Here is a 21,974-nt window from a genome sequence, read left to right on the forward strand (position 1 = left end):
AACAATTTAACTGTCTTCCAATGAGAATCATTAACATTTCTTTAGCCGATGATGAAATAGCTTTCTCTCTTGTCAGCTGATTCTCTTGCTATCAGTTTATTTACCCAACTCTATAAAATTTTTTCTATATTCAGTCAAATCCCCTCTTGCTACTTGTGAAGTAACATAAGTTCTTTACACAAATATAACCCACTTTTGCATTGTAAGGATTATGCAACAAACTGCATAAATATGTCAGCACTTCTTTCAAATTTGTCAAAGTTCAGCCTAGAGAAGAAAAGGTTGAAGAGAATATGATAGCTGTCTTCAAATATCTGTCAGACTGACACAAGTCAGATTTCTTGTCTGTTGCTCATTGACTGAGGCAGAGCAAACGCTATTGGAAGAAATAAGAGGAAATGATCTATTTCTGCTCCTTGTGGTTATTGAAGTGAAGACCTTATAGTCATCATAGCAAGCACATAGAGAAGGTACCTGAGTAGGAGGTTAAATTAGATGACCTCCAAAATTTCAATCAGTTCTGATATTACATGAAAATTCTTTCTTTAATCAAAACACACATAAATGTAGATGTGATATTTGAAAAAGAGAAATTTAATATATTTAATCTTGTTTATACATTTCTCCTAAATTACAAAGTCAACAGGCTGCAAATATATTCTGCTACAAAGCTTTCTGTAAGAAATATCTCTATAAGAAAATACATCTCATTAAACATTCCCTATATAATAAATTACTTCAAATAATCATTTTTGAATGGTATAGGGTAGATCAGACACAAGGGGAGTCATGCAGAAGCCAGCATATATGTAATTGATGCATAGGAAATGTTTCATGGAAATGCTGTATTTTTTCACTTCTCCAAACTCACAGAAGCCTATTTGTACACATCCCAAATCTTATATAGATTGGCAAACAGTCTATTATATGTATATATTTTTTATCAGTTGTGGGGAATATTTGTAAATCTTAATCATTCTATTTAAGTGTGATGGGAATTCAGATTCCTAAGAGAGGAAGAGGAGGAAGAGAAGAAGGAAAAGAAGGAGAAAGAGGAGGAGAAGGAAAAGAAAGAAGATTCTGACATCAGACCATGTACAACATTTTAACTAAAATTATGGATTTATGGACACTCGACTGTGAATGTAGTTCAGATACTGTTTACCTTTTATACCATTCCTCTAACTCTTGCCATTTTCTAGCATCTGGCATGATACCAAAATGGACTTCAAGAATGATATTTCATATAAATCTGGCTTCAGAGAACTTCAATTTGTCTACTGTTTCAATAGTCATTAACATCCTCGTGGAGATCTGTTCTCTGGCACAGTCTAAATTTATGGGAAGACAAATGATAAGTGTCAAAATTTTCCATTCTATGCTTTTTTAAATAGCATTTTTGCAAATGTTTACATTATTTACATAAACAAGTTTGCATAATGGAAACTTTCCAGCATTGGATGTTGGCCAATCATTCCAAACTACTTTGAAGGACTTTAGTGATTGGTTAGTTTCTTTTCATTTTTTTGTGATCTATACAGTCCTCATTTGAGCCCCTCAGCTTTGTTATCTCCCTTTTCCACCATGGCATAAAGCATTAAATACACAAATTCACAGTCTTCTAGGGATGTTTTCCTCATTTCAAGTCATATTTTCTGACACACATGGAGTCTGGCTTTGGAGGAATAGGTAGCATCTTTCCATACTTTGCAAGACAGGCCTTTGGCACAGTCACACCGCTGAAAGATCTCCAAACCATGAGAGCCCTTCTTACGTTGCTTGGTGCATACCTCCCCTTGATGTAGCACTGGTTTGCAAATCTTGGTCCAGAAGTGACGAGCACAGCAAAATCCTTCCATGCAGTCTGAAGACCTTAAGCAGGGATCTCCTTCATGTCCTAAGGAGATAAACAGATGATTGCTATTTCCTCATTCTGATAACAGTATTTTCAAATCACATAGCATGGTACAATGGCAAAAACTCTAATTCAAGAATGAGAAGATTTGTGTTCAACTCCCATCTCTGTGGTGGTGGGGGGGAGGGGTTATGGACCTCAATTTCCTCATCTTTAAAAGGAGGAAGCTTGGATAATGGTCTTTAAAATTCCTTCCAGCTCCAAACATAGGATACTATAACATTAAATAAATTATTTTGGAACTCTCTTAAATGTTCTTATACACAATATTTCCACATGAATATTTCTTGTTATTTAAATAATTTGGCATATTTTTTCCCATTTTTACTCTTGAAAATCCATCACTGTCAGCTTTTGACTACTAAAGAGCTGACAATTCTATTTGTAAAATATTCATGTCCTTACCCCTATCCACTCTTACTCCTTTTCCATATTGTTTTTATTCTTATTTCCGAATATCAAAAATATAAAAAATAGTTGAAACCCAAAATAGTCAATGTCATGCTTCATTGGAAACTTCAATAAAAAATGAGACTGGCAAAACTTTAACATTCACAGATAGTTCCAAAACTTCATTTCCAAATCATTATTTCCATTATTCATATCAGCTCTGTATTTCATGAATAAGGATGCTACATACCTATTATAAGAAAAATTTGGAAATATAGGGATGAGGTCAAAGGAATTCCTGAGGTAAAGAGGTGCCATCCACTTAACATCACAACTCCTATTTTTGCCTTAAAATTTATAGAACATTTTTCTCACACAAACAACGTGAAATATATAGAGTAAATGTCATTATTCCCATTTTACAGATGAGAAAACTGAAACTCAGTTAAGTTCCCATTTCACTTGGCTACATAAGAAACAAATGCTATATATGAGCTTTAAACCTAGGTCTCCTGACTCAACTGCTAGTGCCCAATTTGCTATATTACATGAGATCTTACCAGAAGTAAACCATCCTATAATATGGTTTAGGGACAATTTCTTGAAGGACTAGAAATGCTGCCAAATATCGTCACCTAAGAATATCTCTTCTCCCCACTCTCTACCCTCTAGCGCCTCTCTCTCTCTCTCTCTCTCTCTCTCTCTCTCTCTCTCTCTCTCTCTCTCTCTCTCTCTCTCTCTCTCTCTCTCTTTCTCTCTCTGTCTCTCTCAAAAAAAAAGGTATACATGAAAAATTAGGAACTTTACTGAAACAAAACAAAAAAAAACCCACCAACAAATATTATTCTAGATGGTCTTTACTAAGCTTGGAAAAAAAGAGAGTTACAGAGAAAGAATGTGAGAGCCTTTATTCAGCAATGCTTTGAGAAAGGGATGATCTATTGATGGAGCATGAGTACTGATTCCCCCAGTATGTCCAATTGTTATTGTTTATATTTTGTAAATGGAAAATTAATTGAGATTGAAATCTTGCCATTAGAAAATATCAGATGATCTTCATAAATTATCTGCTTAAATTCTAAAACAATATTTTTCTATAGTCTATTTTCAATTCAACTTAATGAAACAGACATTTATTAGTCAGTAAGTAAACATTTAACATTTTTTTGTTTAGTCATGTCTTCATGATCACATTTAGGGTCTTGGCAGAGATATAGGAATGGTTTCCCATTTCTTTCTATAGTTTGTTTTACAGATGAAGAAACTAAGACAGAGTTAAGTGACTTGCCTAGAGTCATAGAATTAGTAAATGTCTGAGCCTGGATTTGAACTCATGAAGATGAGTCTTTTTGACTTCATGTCTACCACTGTATCATCTAGCTGTCTTAAACACTGAGGATGCAAATAGAAATAACTCATTGTGTTAAATAGCAGCTAGGTGCTATAGTAGATAGAATGTGAAGCCTGAAGTCAGGGAGATTCATTTTCCTGAGCTCAATTCCAACTGCAGACACTAACTAGCTTTGTGACTCTGGATAAATCATTTAAACCTGTTTGCCTCAGTTTCCTCATATGTAAAATGAGCTAGAAAATAAAAGTGGAAACCACTCTAGTATCTGCAAAAAAAACCCCAAAACAAAACAGAGTCATGAAGAGTTGCACATAACCAAAATAATGTAACAATAACAACAAATTCACATGGCATTTATTCTGTATATACTTATGCATGCCATTATTGTCTTCTCCATTAAAATCTAAAGTCCTTGTGAATAAGAATTGTTTTATTCTTTGATTAAGTCTCTCAGTGCTTACACGGTTTCTGGCATATGGGAGTTGTGCAATATGTGCTTCTCTCTATTTTAAGTAGTATTTTGTCTAATTACATGTAACGACAAACTTCAACATTTATTTTAAAATTCTGAGTTTCAAATTTTCTTCTTTCCTCCCTCATTTTCTCTATCCCTAAGATAGTAAACAACATGACATAGGTTATATCATGTAAAATTTCTCTATTAGTCATATTGTTTCAAGTTTTTTTCTGAAATAATCATATTCATCATTTCTTATAGCACAATAGTATTCCAATATATTTATATATAACACAATATGTGCTTTTAATTGATTGGTGTTATATTCAAGACAACCAGCTAACACTATAAGTAGTAGAGCAGATGACAAACTTTATTTCTCTACACTTATAAATGTTCAAGACACTAAGCTTGTCTGTGGGGACATAAAGAGAAAATATAATATTTTTTTTTCATTCAACAAGCTAATAATTGGGATGTTAGAACCTCACATGGCTATAAGAAAAGGTAGAATGAGGCAATGAAAAGAAGTTTAAACAAAGAACCGTGTGCATATTACTTCTCACAGACATAACAGTAAGAGAAGAAATGTCACTTCAGTTGGACCTTGAAAGATTTCTACAAATGCAAATCATGGGAACTGGTAGTAGAGGGAATCTTGTGCAGACCTGTAAGTGGTTGTTTATTTAAGTCTGATATAAAGTAAAAACAAACAGACAACATATAACAACTTTTGTAATCCAACCTTTTATATGTGAAATCTTAGAATTTGATCTTCCAAGATTCTGCCAGCCCAAGTCATGATGTGAATAGTGACCGTGATTGCGATCTTTGTGGCGCATGCCATCCAGTGCTGGGATGTGAGGAGTTAATATACTTTCAGTAACTGGGATACAGATGCCTAGAAAGAATAATTGGAGAGGTCAAATTAATTCATCTATATTCAATATATTCAATTTTCTATTTCTTTATCAAGTCATGTCATATAGAGGACCACAGATAGTGGGGGAATTCTGGGGAAGGTGTAAGATCCTTCAGCCCAGAGAGAACCTGCTGACAACATCTGATTTGGCTCTCCCTCTTCCCTAAGGGCTCTCAGCTTTCCTGAGTAGTTAGGGTTCTACTTGAAGCAAGGGATACTTAAAGTTAGAGGAATTTACATATCAATATCAGGGTGCTAGTTAACACATGTGCAGTGTGCTGTGGTGATGGGATGATATAATGGCTCTCTAGTTGTACACATGCTGAAGTTGGCATATGTTCAGTGTGCTATAGTGATGCAATCATTCTAAGATATTTAAGAGCTGAGAGGACTTGAAATAAACGAACTTGATCTTTGACCATCCTTGTGGGTCTCCTGCTTCTTCACTCCTCCACTAAGACCAAGGGCTGGTCCCAAGGTCCTCCAGAGAACTAGTCCAGATGGTATATTTTGTCACCCCAACTTGAAGGTTATAGAAAGCAGGATATTTTAATCATCCAAGTGTAGGGGGTTCTAGAAAGCAATGGTACATTTTGTTACCCCAACTTAGGGGCTCTAGAAAGCATACTACATTGTAACATTAAAAATAGGGGAGGGGAATTTATTTTTAAAAATGACATTCTTCATTGATTGACTAAACAATAATCTCTTATTAAGCATATGCTTTTTGCCTAGATTGTGCTTTAAGGAGGAAATGAAAGAAGGAAGAAGGGAAAGGAAAGAAAGAAGGCAGGAAGGAAGGAAGGAAAGGAGGAAAGAAAGAAGGAAGGAAAGAAGGAAGGAGGAAAGGAAGGAGGGAAGGAAAGAAGGAAGAAAGGAAGGAAGAAGGAAAGGAAGGAAGAAAGGAGGAAAAGAGTGAAGGAAGGAGGAAAGGAAGAAAAGAAGAAATGAGGGAGGAAGGAAAGAAGGAAGGAAGGAAGAAGAGAGAAAGGGAAGGAAGGAAGGAAGGAATGAAAGAACGAAAGAGGGAAGGAAAAGGAGGAGAGAGGGAGGAAAGAATAGAAGCTTTGACAGAGAGTTTCATTCCAAATTTGTCCAATTGCCTGTCTTCTGCAAACAATATGTCTAGTCTATAGTACATTATAGACTGGAATAAGCTTTCTTTGGAGCCAGAGGATGTCACTTCTAAAACTTATGATTCATGTGTGGGGCACATCATTTAACCTCTATAATTCTCATTGTCCTCATCTGTTAAGAGAAGTTGGGTTAGATGGTCTCTAAAGTCCTGTCTAGATCTATAATTCCAGATCACTTTTCAATCTTCAGTGAGTGTATTAACAACTTTGTGAAGAATCTGTGCATCTCCTTCTTCTTCATACTGACTATAGATGTTAGCAAAGCACACCATCCAATATCACAAGAATAGCCATAGCATAACTCTCTGTATACATATGTTCATCTGTGTATGTCTTTGATTACTTTCCAAGGCCAAAGATGAATATTATTGATTCTTATTCTCTGTGAATCCTTCCCACTCCTTTAAATAGAATATATTATCACAATAGAAATTCATTGAGAAATACAGGCCTGGGTGTTTTGAGACTCAAATGAGGAAATGAACATAAAGCACTTTGTAAAGCTTAAAGAGATATATAAATTACAAATGTTTATATTATTAACAATGTTAATTTTTACTCTTAATAATTTATTATCTTAAACTAATCAGGCTTCTGATCTGGTAGTAACATATACCCTGAGCCTTGCCCTGTATTTTTGCTGAGCTCAAGAAATGTTTATCAAGCAATACAGGAGTATGCTGGGAAATAGGTTACATATGGAGGCTCAGGGGTGGAGGGGCGTAGGGTATAAATGCAAACTTTTTTGCATTTTTAATACTTCATGGTCTTTGAGAGGAAAGAACTAACACCATAAAGTAATATTTATTTTTGTCTAAATAACCAACAAAATCATAAATCAAGCCCTGAATTGCAAGAGATGATTTCTGAGGGGCCCATTCTGAAAATTTACTAATCACTGGCAAGTTAAATAGAATTGGCTCCAGCATATCTCTATGTATACAATTACAGGGCTGGGTCCTTTGTCCTTCTTTTGTCCAGATCTAATCACCCTTCTGGTAAGCCTAGAACACTGAGAAGAAGTTTTGTTCTCAGATGACTACATTAAAGTACAAATGGAGAAAAATCCTAGAATTGTAGATCTAGAAATGGATTGGTTATCTAGAGAAATTTACTATAATCCTCTAATGTTATAGATGAAGATACTAAAGAATGCCTTGTCCAAAATCATGAAGGTAGTGAGTATAATTTCATGACCTTTCACTCCAAATCCAGAACTCTTTTCACTACTCCATCCCATCATGATAATAGCTCCCATTTATATGGCACTTTGAAGTTTGTAAAATTGTATAAATGATTTCATCAGACCTTGCTTATTTTCTTTAATTTATAAATATTCTTAATCCTAGAACAGTTTCTGTCCTTTGATTCTTCTCCACATATAACTGTTATTTAGGCCTTTTTTAATTGCAAAGCACATTTAGCTGTGCATATGAAATGAATAATTAGAGAAGCAACATAAAGGGAAAGGAACAGGCATTTCTATAGTATCTACTATGTGCCAGGCACTGTGCTAAGTAATTTTTACAAATATTATCTCATTTGATCCTTACAACAACCCTGCAAGGTAAATGTCATTATTTCCATTTACAGTGGAGGAAACTGAGGCAGAAAGGATTTAAGTGACTTTCCCAGGGTCATACAGGTAGTATCTGAAGCCATATTTAAATTCTGTTCTTCCCATCTCCAGTTACCAATGTCCAAGAAAAGTAAATTTCAGGTAAATTCTTTCTAACATCTTTTGACACACAAACTAGGCACCTAATTGGCACTGAGGAGAGATAAATGCTAGACTTGAGAGTCAGGAAAACCTGAATTCAAATCCTTATTCAGACACTAACAATATATGATCCTGGGTATATTATTTAATTCACTCAGCCTCAGTTTTGTCATCCGTAAAATGGGAATAATAGCAATCTGCCTTATAGAGCTATGAAACTCAAATGAGATAACTTATACAAAGGGTTTTGCAAACTTTAAGTACATACACCCCTAACTACCTACACACACACACACACAAAGTTTAAGTACAGTTTTAAGCTAAGTAAAAAGTAATATCTATAGCTATTGATTATGTACTATGAACAATATATTAATGACATGCAATATTTACATCATATTGTATGTGTTATTTTATATAATAGTTAATATATAGAAGTATAATAACAATAATATATTCTATTTTTTCCCATCCCAGGCTTCTGACTGGAGGGAGTGCCCAAACTTTAAATCCACGATTCCTTAGTAATAAAATCTTAAAGACATGTGGAAAGAGAAGAGGAGTGCTAGGAGAAAAGCCCATTCATGTACCATTGTTGCAACGGGTGCTGGGGCAGCACATGCCATCTCTATGGCAGCGTTTCTTTTTTCTCCGACACACTAGGCAGGCTGAAGAACCCTGGTGGGGACTGTTGCAATATCGTCCAACTTCACATTCTTTATCACTGCTACAAGGATAGGCCTGTCAAAAATTTTTAAAAATCAGGAATTATAGTTAGATTATCAAATGCATCTGGGGAAGAAATAAAATCAAAGTCAAATAAATAACCAAAACATTTCACAAATTAAACTAGAAAAACAATGTTAATATGGTATTAAATATATCTCTTATATAGTACTAATCACTATACAAAACCTTCATGTTAATTATTGCTTTAATATTGAATAATGAATAAGAATAATGAAGAAACAGTGGGAAAAATTCCCATTTTTAGGAACTTTATTATTAGACATTATAAAGACTATTGATCAGTAGACAAGTTTTAATGATCTTTGACAAAATGGTAGTTGTGTCCAGGAACTCAAATCATTAGAAATTTACTTCATAAGTTTTGAGGTCTCTAGCCCCTAGGGTAGCTTCATCTATTTGATTGCAGGTAAAAATTAACTGAAAATCTATCCTGCTGGGATATGTCCAAAATAAAATAAAAGGAATAACTGATATTTCCTTTTTGGAACAAAAATAGGATACACATCATATTCCTGAGTAGGAGCAAGCATAAGTTGTCTGAGAACATATGAGGCAAAATGTGATTCAGATAGACAGTAAAAAAAAAAAGAGTTGAATAGATTTGGACTATAAGATTGATTTAAAGAAGCAGAGCTAGGAATAGGCAAATGGAGTTACCTTTCAATTTAAATCATCATGTTTTTTACATGACAAAAAATATTTGCACCTACATAAGAATAGACCCATCCTGTAGCCTAAATTATCTTTGAGTCACTCAGTCAACAAGCATTATCAATGTCTGACTAGACACTGTCTTAAGTAAGCATTGAGTTACAAAGTAAGACAAAAATAAATAAATAAATAAAAGGACTTTGATTACTATATAAATGACTTCTGGGATCATATTCAATAAAATAGTTACATTTGAATGCAAATTTGTATTTTCAGGAAAAATGTTTTATAGTTTCTTACATTATAATAAAATACAAGAGCTTATTACTCTGACCCTTTATTATTGCATTTCACTTTCCTTCTGAGGTTCATCGAAGTTATGATTGACAGCACTTGAGGAATTCCTTATTAGTTTAATTTCTGCTAGTTAAAACACCAAAAGGAATTTTTTTAGAATATTACATTTTCTATCCTGAATTGAATTGCATATTAAGACACATTTTCAATCACATCAGGTTCAACGTCACTTCCCTTCTCTGCACCTCAATTTCCTCATTTGAAAACTAAGAGCTAGACAGAATAACTTCTGATGTCTGTGATCTTCTAAGAAGATCATTTTTATTCATTGCTTTAAGTAGCATGTGGTAGGAGGAACATCAGCCAGAGATCCTGAAGATCAAGGATTTGAATACCATTTCTCATACTCTTTAATCATGTGACCTTAACTTTAATTGCATCACCTTTAAAAGGTAGATGACATCTGCTCTGACTATCTGCCAAGACTCTAATGAATGGAAAGTGTTTGCAGACAGAAAAATGTTATAATAAATTTGAGTTTTTGTTCATTTATTTTATAATTCATTTCATGTCATACTTGATGCTTTCTTAGATTCATCACTTCCTTCTTCTTTTCTATAACTTCCTATTTTCCTGCCTATTTATGACTTTCCCCTTACAGATGAACATACTATCCAAGTCAGTGAGTAGCTTTTGTTGCCTTTAGTTTTCAAAGTTTTCAGAAATATTAGAGTTTTGCACTTTAGGAAAAAGCATCTCAGAGCATCATCATAGTTTACTTCCTCCCTTTACCCCCACACTACCAGCCTATCCCAAAAGAGAGCTCAAGTACACATGTAGATCTCTAATTGTGAGTGTTTTTTTTAACAATATATGGTGATAATTTCTAATAAGTACTTCCTACTTTAAAGAGTAGTGATCTATAGAGCTAGACCTGCAATTAATCTTTCCAGCCACGAACTCTATCATGACAATTGGAAAAAATCTGCATGAGGTTTCTGACCATATATTAAACTTCCTTTTTTTCAAAACATAAAACAAAAGTGCCCCTTTTCCCCCAATCCACTCTCCTTCCTCCTCCGTACCCCAAATCCAGCTATCCAGTCAAGCACTTAACTCCTTTGGGAATAGGATTCACATTTTTCTTAATTTGTTACATTGTTGTTTTGCAAGAGATATTTGATGTCTCTTACAACTTTTTGATATCTCATTTCCCCCTTAAAAATGGGACATACCCTTCCAAAGAAAAACAATCACAATTATCTTCCCCCTTTAAAAAGAGATTATAATCATTGAAAAAACAACAATTTTCAGAGAATTTTACATTTAGTTCAACAGTTGTATTCCTGTTTTCTTTCAGATGAATGTATAAAACTACTGATAACTTTATATTTCTATGGTTAATGTTTTTATCAGAATGGATAATCTCTTTGCTGATCCAGATAAAAATTTCTTCCTGCCTTAGTAGAGCATAGACTTTTAGGAGCAAATCTGAGGTTTGAATTCATTTCTTGTGGCTCCAAATCTGATGTTCTTTCTGCTATATAATGCTGATCCTCTACTTCTGGATGTCCTTAATTGTTAGTAATTTTTCTGATATCAAGCCTAAAATAGGCTCTGTTACCACTTTAGCCCATATTCAAATGTAGACCTCCTCTACATTACAATCCTTTATGTAGTTGGACCATAAGTTTCAAGTACAAGTCAGACAATGGGCAATCTGTATACATCAGACAATAAGACAAAAGATTTGCCTGTCCAGGTGTGGAGAGACTCAACACCAAGATGACCACAGGGTAACTAATATCTCAGCCACAGTACATTTTGAACAATTGTCTAAGTTATTGGAGGATTATGGTCAATGTCCCTGTGTTGTGGTCAATGTCCAGTTCTACTTGAAGTTCTGTGAGTACCTCCCATCTCTAAAGAGACCCTTTGTATTGGCTGCCATCCATCCCTGAGATCTTTCCTAGTCCTTATTATCCACCTCAACAGATAATAATCTTTCCTTCTCAGACTATTTTAGTCTTATTTCTTATAAGTAATTAGAGCAGGTAGGTATCATAATGAATAGAAAGCTGGGCCTGGAGTCAGAAAGAAATTAGTTTAAATCCAGCTTCAGGCACTTCCTAACCATATGACAATGGGCAAATCATTTAACCTCAATTTCATCATCTATAAAATGGGGATAATAATAGTATTTACTTCCCAGGGTGGCTGTAAGAATCAAATAATATAATAATTGTATATGCATACTGTCTGGCATATAGTAAGTGCTATAGAAATATTAGCTATTATATCTTGTACATATCTGGTTATTTTGTCCTCCATTAGAATGTATGCTCTTGGCTCTCTCTCTCTTTTTCTCCTGATCCCTATCTCCCTGTCTCCTCTCTTCCTCTGTCCCTCCCACAGTTGGTCAGGTATTTTAGGCAGTTGGCAGGGATGTGCCCTCATCTTGCCACTGTTAAGGTACAATATCCTTTAGCATCCCTGCTGAGTATCTCTCTAAAGAGCTGGATCACAATTTTTCTGGATAAAAGTATCTTGAGCATTGTATGTGGACAAATTATTAAGAGCTACAGTGAAGAGGGTGAATACACCTAGCCAGTGTATTCTGAAAATACCTTGGACAGAGCAAGTCAGAAAAAAATCAGTTCAAATACAGCCTAGGCACTTTCTAGCTATGTTACAATAGTGATAATAATAGAATAATAAAACAACTACTGCATTTCAGCAGGGAAGATTTCCTCCCAACCTGTTCTCTACTCATCCACTATGAAGCCTCCGATCCCTCTCATTCTTGAAGTGATGCTTGTGTAGTTACCTCCTGGCATGAGGATGCCCATGGGAAGCCACATGCCTATGATACCTGGCCCTCCATTGATGAGCTTCCTTCCTCATCTTGTGATGATGCCCATTTGCCCAGCAATGCCCAGACTAGACAGATAAAATAGAAAAAAAATAAAGGAACCCATTTCTCCATTTTCTATTCTTTGTTCTATTTCATCAAAATATCATGGTGCTAGACCTCAAGCATTCTTTTGCCCCCTACTTATCCTTTTGAAATGTTCACACTCTTATATTACTGTCATTTCCCCATGATTCCCCTTCTCCTACTCTCCAGTATATCTCTTCCCTGTTATAAGTAAGCACATTAAAATAATTATACATTGGAAAAATCTATTTTTTTTCCTTCTTCTGCATCTGTAATTTAACACCTTTCTGTCAAAGAGAAGAAAACACCTTACTAGTCCTCTGAAGTTACAGTTGCATAACGCATTGATCAGAGTTTCGAAGTCTTTATTTTATGGTGGTTAGGTAAATTGGTTTCTTGTTTCTGCTCTACCTTTAGTTCATACAAGCCTTTCCAAATTTCTGACTTTTCCATATTCATTTCTTACAGCCCAATAACATTTCATTGCTTTCATATACCATATGTCATTCATTTGATGTTTGTCAATTGATGAGCATTGTTTGCTTGTAGTTCTTTGCTTCTATAAAAAGTATTGCTATAAATATTTTTGAATATATGGGATTTATCCCTTTATCTTTGCTTTTCTTGTCAATAGTGGTATCACTGAGTCAAAGATAGGTAAGTTTTAATGACTTTTAGAGTAATTCCAAATCACTTTTCAGAACTATTAGACAAATAAATAATCTACCAAAGTAGAAAGTGGAACTTCAGAATTGTCTTACTTTTTTCTCTTTTGTAGAGTTAGAACATTTTGTCATGATTAGCGAATAGGTAAGTAGCACAATGAATCTCTATTCACCAGGCCTAGACTCGTAATTATCTGAGTTCAAATCTAACCTCAGACATTGACTAGCTGCATGACCCTGGACAAGTCACAATCCCATTTGTCTCAATTTTCTCATCTATAAAATAAAATGGAGAGGGAAAAAGCAAACCATTTTAGAATCTTTTTCAGAAAACTCCAAATGGGGACACAAAGAGTGGATATGACTCATTCACTAAATAATAGCAATAGTACTGACTGACTGGGAATGGGGGAGAGAGAAATAAAAGGAGGAAAGGCAGAAAGGGAATAAATCTTCAGTAAATAAATTTAAGATTCTAGAAGAATTGACTTCAATTTAATCTTATCTTGAGAAACTGTCAGATTATCTCTTTTCATGCAATCTTATATAAAATGAGAGTACTTCAGTATAAAGTCCCATAAAATTAAAAGGATAATGGGCATGGTGAATAGACAAACTCAGCATTCCCTTTCTAAAAGCTGAATTACTTTATTTTTTTTATTATAACTTTTTATTTACAAGATATATGCATGGGTAATTTTTCAGCATTGACCCTTGTAAAACCTTCTGTTCCAACTTTTCCCTTCCTTCCCCTTACCCCTCTCCTAGATGGCAGGTAGAGCAATACATGATAATATGTTAAAAACATATGTTAAACACAATATATGCATACATATCCATACAGTTATTTTTCTGCACAAGAAAAACCAGAGTTAAAAATGAGTGGAAATGATATGTTGTGATCCACACTCATTTCCCAGAGTTCTTTTGCTGCTCTTCATTATTGAACAAATGGAACTGATATGGTTCATCTCATTGTTGAAAACAGCCATGTCCATTAGAATTGATCATCATATAGTGAAGGAGACATATGTGTGATTGTTATATATGTAAAGTCCAAGCTAGTTCCCTGGAGGCCTCAGGATCAGCCAGAGTCAGGATAAGCAAAAGTCCTTGGTCTTTGGGGGGAGAAATGAAGGCGATGGACAAAACTGCCAGGAGTTTTGGCAAGGATCCTTCCTTGATTCTAGAGTCCAGAATCTACACACTTTTCTACTCCTGTTCCTGCAGCCAAGTGAAGTTCTCTCTCCTCTCTCACTCCACTCCCTAATCCTTACCTACAATTCTCTTAACCCCAAACTTTGAGCCAGCACTAACTGAGAGAAGAGCAATTCAAAACATATGCTAATAGAGTCATTGTCCAATAGGTAATTAGCCTTAAGTACTCAGTTGTCTAATTCAAGTGCACCTTTTCAGAGTTTCAGTCCTTTACAATATAATATTGTTGTTGAAGTGTATAATGATTTCCTGGTTCTGCTCATCTTACTCAGAATCAGTTCATATAAGTCTCTCCAGGCCTTTCTGAAATCATCCTACTGTTAATTTCTTACAGAACAATAATATTCATTAACATTCATGAACCATAACTTATTCAGCCATTCTCCAATAAATGGGCATCCATTCAATTTCCAGTTTCTAACCACCACAAAGAAGGCTGCCACAAACATTTTGGCACATAAAGGTCCCTTTCCCTTCTTTAAGATCTCTTTGGGATATAAGCCCAGTAGCAACGCTGCTGGATCAAAGGGTATGCACAGTTTGATAACTTTTTGGGCATAGTTCCAAATTGCTCTCCAGAATGGATGGATGCATTCACAACTGCACCAACAATGTATCAGTGTCCCAGTTTTCCCACATCCCCTCCAATTCAGCATTATCTTTTCCTGTCATCCTAGCTAATCTGACAGGTTTGTAGTGGTATCTCAGAGTTGTCTTAATTTGCATTTTTCAGATTAATAATGATTTGGAGCATCTTTTCATATATCTGATGAGAATTAGATAAGGAGTATCTAAATGAAATTAGGTTTAATTGAGGTCTAGTGACAGGTTCGGGGTACAGGGAGTCAAATAGAGCTCCCCTGCAACTCCTTTGGATTCAGCACAAGGAAACTGAATTAAATGAGGTCCACAAGAGTCCTCTGTAAAGGAATTTATAGATCCGAAAACCTAGATTGATAAAAGAGGTTTATTGTGGAGTTTGGAAGTAAGATTGAAAGGTAGAAAGATACCAGGGTCATGGCTGGCACCGGTGGGCAGAAATCCTTGACATGGCTGGCATAAAGATGCCATGTTTGGAACTTCTGCAAAGAGTGGACTCCAGTGTTGCCCCTTTTATAATAGGGGTTTTTTGATAATCTGAGGGGGCTTGTGGGTGTAGTCCCTAGTTAGGCTCTGGCTTGGGCTTCAGCCAGGGATAGAATTTGAATAGAATTCAATGGGATTTTAGAAGGAGGAAGCTGTTTGTGCTTGGGGTGGGGGTTGGGAAATCTGAGCAGATCATTAGAATGGGGGCTGGGACAGACAAGTTGGCTCAGATCAGATGGGGGCTGGGAGAGCCTGGATATCTCCCATTGGGATTCAAAAGGGTGCCCGTGACCAGGACCCATGAATCAAAGGTCAGCCATGGGGGCCGGGAATCAGAAAGGAATCTTAACCCACATCATTTTTAGAAATAATTTCCATTTCTTCATCTGAAAATTGTCTGTTCATATTCTTTGCCCATTTATCAATTGGAGAATGGCTTGATTTCTTATAAATTAGAGTCAATTCTCTATATATTTTGGAAATGAGGCCTTTATCAGAACCTTTCACTGTAAAAATGTTTTCCTAGTTTATTGCTTCCCTTCTAATCTTGTCTGCACTAGTTTTTTTGTACAGAAACTTTTTAATTTGATATAATCAAAATTTTCTATTTTGTGATCAATGATGATCTCTAGTTCTTCCATAGTTCTTCCTCCTCCACAGGTCTGAGAGGTTAACTAGCCTATATTCTTCTAATTTATTTATAATTTCATTCTTTATGCCTGGATCATGAACCCATTTTGACCTTATCTTGGTGTATGGTGTTAAGCGGGGGGTCAATGACTAGTTTCTGCCTTACTAATTTCCAATTTTCCCAGCAGTTTTTGTCAAACAGTGAATTCTTACCCCAAAAGCTGGGGTCTTTAGGTTTGTCAAACACTAGATTATTAAGGTTATTGACTATTTTGTCCTGTGATCTTAAGGTATTCCACTGATCAACTAGTCTATTTCTTAGCCAATACCAAATGGTTTTGATGACTGCTGCTTTATAATATAGTTTTAGATCTGGTACAGCTAGGACACCTTCAATTAATTTTTTTTTTCCTTAGTTGCCTTGAAAGTTCTAGACCTTTCTTTCTTCCAGATTAATTTTCTTGTGATTTTTTTCTAGGTCATTAATAGCTTTTTGGGAATCTGTTCGGTATAGCACTAAATAAATAGATGAGTTTAGGTAGTATTGTCATTATTATTATATTTGCTTGATCTGTCCAAGGGCTATTATTATTATTATTAACAAAAACCATATGATCATCTCAATAGATGCAGAAAAAACATTTGAAAAAATTTGACATCCATTCCTATTAAAAACACTTGAGAATATAGGAATACATGGACTTTTCCTTAAAATAGTCAGTAGCATCTATTTAAAACCATCAGTAAGCATTATATGTAATGGGGATAAACTGGGACTATTCCCAGTAAAATCAGGAGTGAAACCAAGGTTGCCCACTATTACTATTATTATTATTATTACATTACTATTCAATATTGTATTAGAAACACTAGCCTCGGCAATAAGAGTTGAGAAAGAGATTAAAGGAATTACAGTAGGTAATGAGAAAACCAAATTATCACTCTTTGCAGATGATATGATGGTATACTTAGAGTACTCCAGTGATTCCATTAAAAAGTTATTAGAAATAATCCACAACTTTTTCAAAGTTGCAGGATACAAAATAAATCCACATTCAAATTTCAAATATTTATTCAAATATTTATTTCAAGTATTTATTCAAATATTATTCAAATTTTATTTATATTTATTATATATTTATATGTATATATAATATATATAACATATATATGTTATATATTTATTATATATTATATTATTTATATTTATTTATTTATTATTTATATTTATTATAAATATTTATTCAAATATTATTCAAATATTTATTTCAAATATTTATTCAAAATAAATCAGCATTCTTATACATCACTAACAAAATACAATACCTAGATACACAAAGAGAAATTCCATTAAAAGTAACTGCTGATCATATAAAATATTTGGGAATTTATCTGTCAGGAACTATAGGAGCAAAAGTACAAAACGCTTTCCTCACAAATAAAGTCAGATCTAACCAATTGGAAGACCTAGCATCTCTCGGAACCGGCCACCCCCAACCCCCACCTGGACTGATTCAGTGCATTCTCAGAGCCTCAGAGTGCAGTCGCAGTGCAGCCATCACTAAAAAGTTTCTGTACAAATAATACTAATGCAAACAAGATTAGAAGGTGTAGCGAGCTGTCGTCTCCAGAAGCTGCTGGATCGCTCTATGGGAAGAGATCTGCTGTGTCTACTCAAATCTCTCAGACAGATTCTTCTTCCTGTAGTGAACCGTTGTCTCCAGGTAGTTGCTGTTAACTCTTGTCCAGAGAAGTGACTTCCTTTCCTGCAGAGAGCTGCGTCAAGCCAGATGTAGTGCAGAGTCTTCTCCTTGAATCCTGGCTCTGAATCTCCTCCAGCTCTTATCCTTCTCCAGGCAGACTGACTTTCCAGGCCCACTGTTGCCTCTTTTATCCTCCCAGAGAATGGGCGTGGGATAATGCAAGGGCTTCTGGGAAGAACCACTTCAGCCAATGAGCTTGCTCCTTCTATCAAGTCAACCTGAGTTCTCACCTTGTAATTGTCCAGACAACCTGAATTCTCACCTTGTCACTGTCCAGACAACATGAGTTCTCACCTAGTAATCCTAACAAGAAGGGAAGTAACAAATTGGGAAAATATTTTTAAAAGTAAAGGTTCTGACAAAGGTCTCATTTCCAAAATATATAGAGAACTGACCCTAATTTATAAGAAATCAAACCATTCTCCAATTGATAAATGGTCAAAGGATATGAACAGACAATTCTCAGATGATGAAATTGAAACTATATCCACTCATATGAAAGAGTGTTCTAAATCACTACTGATTAGAGAAATGCAAATTAAGACAACTCTGAGATACCACTATACATCTGTCAGATTGGCTAAGATGACAGGAACAAATAATGATGAATGTTGGAGGGGATGTGGGAAAACTGGGACACTGATACATTATTGGTGGAGTTGTGAAAGAATCCAGTCATTCTGGAGAGCAATCTGGAATTATGCCCAAAAAGTTATCAAACTGTGCATACCCTTTGACCCAGCCGTACTACTACTGGGCTTATATTCCCAAAGAAATACTAAAGAGCGGAAAGGGACCTGTATGTGCCAAAATGTTTGTGGCGGCTCTTTTTGTTGTAGCTAGAAACTGGAAGTTGAATGGATGCCCATCAATTGGAGAATGGTTGGGTAAATTATGGTATGTGAAGGTTATGGAATACTATTGTTCTGTAAGAAATGACCAGCAGGAGGAATACAGAGAGGCTTGGAGAGACTTACATCAACTGATGCTGAGTGAAATGAATAGAACCAGAAGATCGCTGTACACTTCAATGCTGTATGAAGATATATTATGATGGAAGTGGAAATCTTCACCATAAAGAAGATCCAACTCGCTTCCAGTTGATCAATGATGGACAGAAATAACTACACCCAGAGATGGAACACTGGGAAGTGAATGTAAATTGTTAGCACTACTGTCTATCTACCCAGGTTACTTATACCTTCGGAATCTAGTACTTAATGTGCAACAAGAAAATGGTATTTACACACATATATTGTATCTAGGTTTTACTGTAACACATGTAAAATGTATGGGATTGCCTGTCATCGGGGGGGAGCGAATGGCGGGGGGGGGGGGGATAATTTGAAAAAATGAATACAAGGGGTAATATTATAAAAAAAATTACTCATGCATATATACTGTGAAAAAAAAATCCAAATAAAATAAAAAAAAAAAAAAAGGAAAGAGAAAAAACAAATTGTTAGTCTTGAAAATGAATAGGGTGAACTCACTACTAATGAAGAGGAAAATAGTTAGGAGCTACTTTGCTCAACTTTATGCCAATAAATTCGATAACTTGAATGAAATGGAAGAATACCTTCAAAAATATAGCTTGCCCAGATTAACAGAGGAAGAAGTAAGTAGTCTAAATAGTCCCATCTCAGAAAAAGAAATAGAACAAGCTATTAACCAACTTCCTAAGAAAAAGTCCCCAGGAACCAGATGGATTTACATGTGAATTCTACCAAACATTTAAAGAACAACTAACTCTAATGCTATGTAAACTATTTGAAAAAATAGGGATTGAAGGAGTCCTATCAAATTCCTTCTATGACACAGACATGGTACTGATACCTAAACCAGGTAGATCGAAAACTGAGAAAGAAAACTATAGACCAATTTCCTTAATGAATATTGATGCTAAAATCTTAAATAAGATCTATCTATCTATCTATCTATCTATCTATCTATATATTTATAGATAGATAGATAGATAGATATAAATAGACTTCAGAAAATCATCCCCAGGATAATACACTATGACCAAGTGCGATTTATACCAGGAATGCAGGGCTGGTTTAATATTAGGAAAACTATTAGTATAATTGACCATATTAATAATCAAATCAATAAAATCCATATGATCATCTCAATAGATGTAGAAAAAGCATTTGATAAAATTCAACATCCATTCCTACTAAAAATGTTTGAGAGTATAGGAATAAATGGACTATTCCTTAAAATAATAAGGAGCATATATTTAAAACCTTCAGTAAACATCATATGTAATGGCGATCAACTGGGATATTTCCCAGTAAGATCAGGAGTGAAACAAGATTGCCCACTATCACCATTACTGTTCAATATAGTATTAGAAACAGTAGCCTCGGCAATAAGAGCCGAGAAAGAGATTCAAGGAATTAGAGTAGGAAATGAAGAAATCAAATTGTCACTAGACTCTGCTAAAAAGCTATTAGAAATAATTCAGAATTTTAGCAAAGTCGCAGGATACAAAATAAATCCACATAAATTCTCAGCATTTTTATACATTACCAACACAATCCAACAGCAAGAGATACAAAGAGAAATTCCATTCAAAATAACAGTCGATAGTATAAAATATTTGGGAATATATCTACCAAAGGAGAGTCAGGAATTATATGAGCAAAATTACAAAACACTTGCCACAAAAATAAAGTCAGATTTAAATAATTGGAAAGACATTAAGTGCTCTTGGATAGGCCGAGCGAATATAATTAAGATGACAATACTCCCTAAACTAATCTATTTATTTAGTGCTATGCTAATCAGACTTACAAGAAACTATTTTAATAACCTAGAAAAAATAACAACAGAATTCATATGGAACAACAAAAAGTTGAGAATTTCAAGGGAAGTAATGAAAAAAAAATTAAGTGAAGGTGGTCTAGCTGTACCTGATCTAGAACTGTATTATAAAGCAACAGTCACCAAAACCATTTGGTATTGGCTAAGAAATAGACTAGTTGATCAGTGGCATAGATGAGGTTCACAGGCAAGATAGTGAATAAAAAGAGCAATCTAGTGTTTGACAAACCCAAAGATCCAAAATTTTGGGATAAGAATTCATTATTTGACAAAAACTGCTGGGAAAACTGGAAATTAGTATGGCAGAAACTAGGCATGGACCCACATTTAACACCACATACTAAGATTAGATTAAAATGGGTCCAAGATTTAGGCATAAAGAACGAAATCATAAATAAATTGGAGGAACATGGGATGGTTTACCTCTCAGACTTGTGGAGGAGGAAGGAGTTTGTGTCCAAGGGAGAACTAGAGACCATTATTGATCACAAAATAGAACATTTTGATTACACCAAATTAAAAAGTTTCTGCACAAACAAAACTAATGCAAACAAGATTAGAAGGGAAGTAACAAATTGGGAAAACATTTTTACAGTTAAAGGTTCTGATAAAGGCCTCATCTCCAAAATATACAGAGTATTGACTTTAATTTATAAGAAATCAAGCCATTCTCCAATTGATAAATAGTCAAAGGATATGAACAGACAATTTTCAGAAGATGAAATTAAAACTATTTCCACTTATATGAAAGAATGTTCCAAATCACTATTGATCAGAGAAATGCAAATTAAGACAACTCTGAGATATCATTACACACCTGTCAGATTGGCTAAGATGACAGGAACAAATAATGATGAATGTTGGAGGGGCTGTGGGAAAACTGGTACACTGATGCATTGTTGGTGGAGTTGTGAAAGAATCCAACCATTCTGGAGAGCAATCTGGAATTATGCCCAAAAAGTTATCAAAATTTGTAAAGGGCTAGAACTGAGCAATGCACTTGGATAATGAAGCACGTGAGACTAATTGCCAATTGGATGGTTCCCTATTAACTTGTTTAAGGTTGACCCTCCCCAGCTGTTCTGTGCTGACTTGATTGGTGAGACAAAGAGAGGGAAGTGACTTGTGTGGGAGGAGTAAGAGAAACTTGGGTGGTGGAACTCAGGCTCACTTGCACTTGTGACCTGGCGTTGGAGGTGAAGGTAAAGATCTAGAATAAAGACATTTAGTGATCCTGACTCCTGCTGATTTCTGGA

At 35.0% G+C, this 21,974-nt stretch overlaps 1 protein-coding gene across 2 annotated transcripts in view; it reads right to left on the bottom strand.

The window, feature by feature from the left end:
- Nucleotides 1-573: 573 nt before the first annotated feature.
- The window catches only part of DKK2 (dickkopf WNT signaling pathway inhibitor 2), a 190,749-nt gene continuing 169,348 nt past the window's right edge, over nt 574-21,974 (bottom strand). For both annotated transcript variants that reach the window (XM_074273403.1, XM_074273401.1), the window contains exons 2-4: nt 8,482-8,632; nt 4,859-5,014; nt 574-1,897 (exon numbers count right to left, since the gene is read on the bottom strand). In XM_074273403.1, the coding sequence (XP_074129504.1) occupies nt 1,647-1,897; nt 4,859-5,014; nt 8,482-8,632 (558 nt within the window). In that variant the 3' untranslated portion in view covers nt 574-1,646. The remainder of the gene's footprint in view (nt 1,898-4,858; nt 5,015-8,481; nt 8,633-21,974) is intronic.

Source organism: Sminthopsis crassicaudata, chromosome 6, assembly GCF_048593235.1.
Source record: "Sminthopsis crassicaudata isolate SCR6 chromosome 6, ASM4859323v1, whole genome shotgun sequence".
Taxonomy (NCBI): domain Eukaryota; kingdom Metazoa; phylum Chordata; class Mammalia; order Dasyuromorphia; family Dasyuridae; genus Sminthopsis; species Sminthopsis crassicaudata.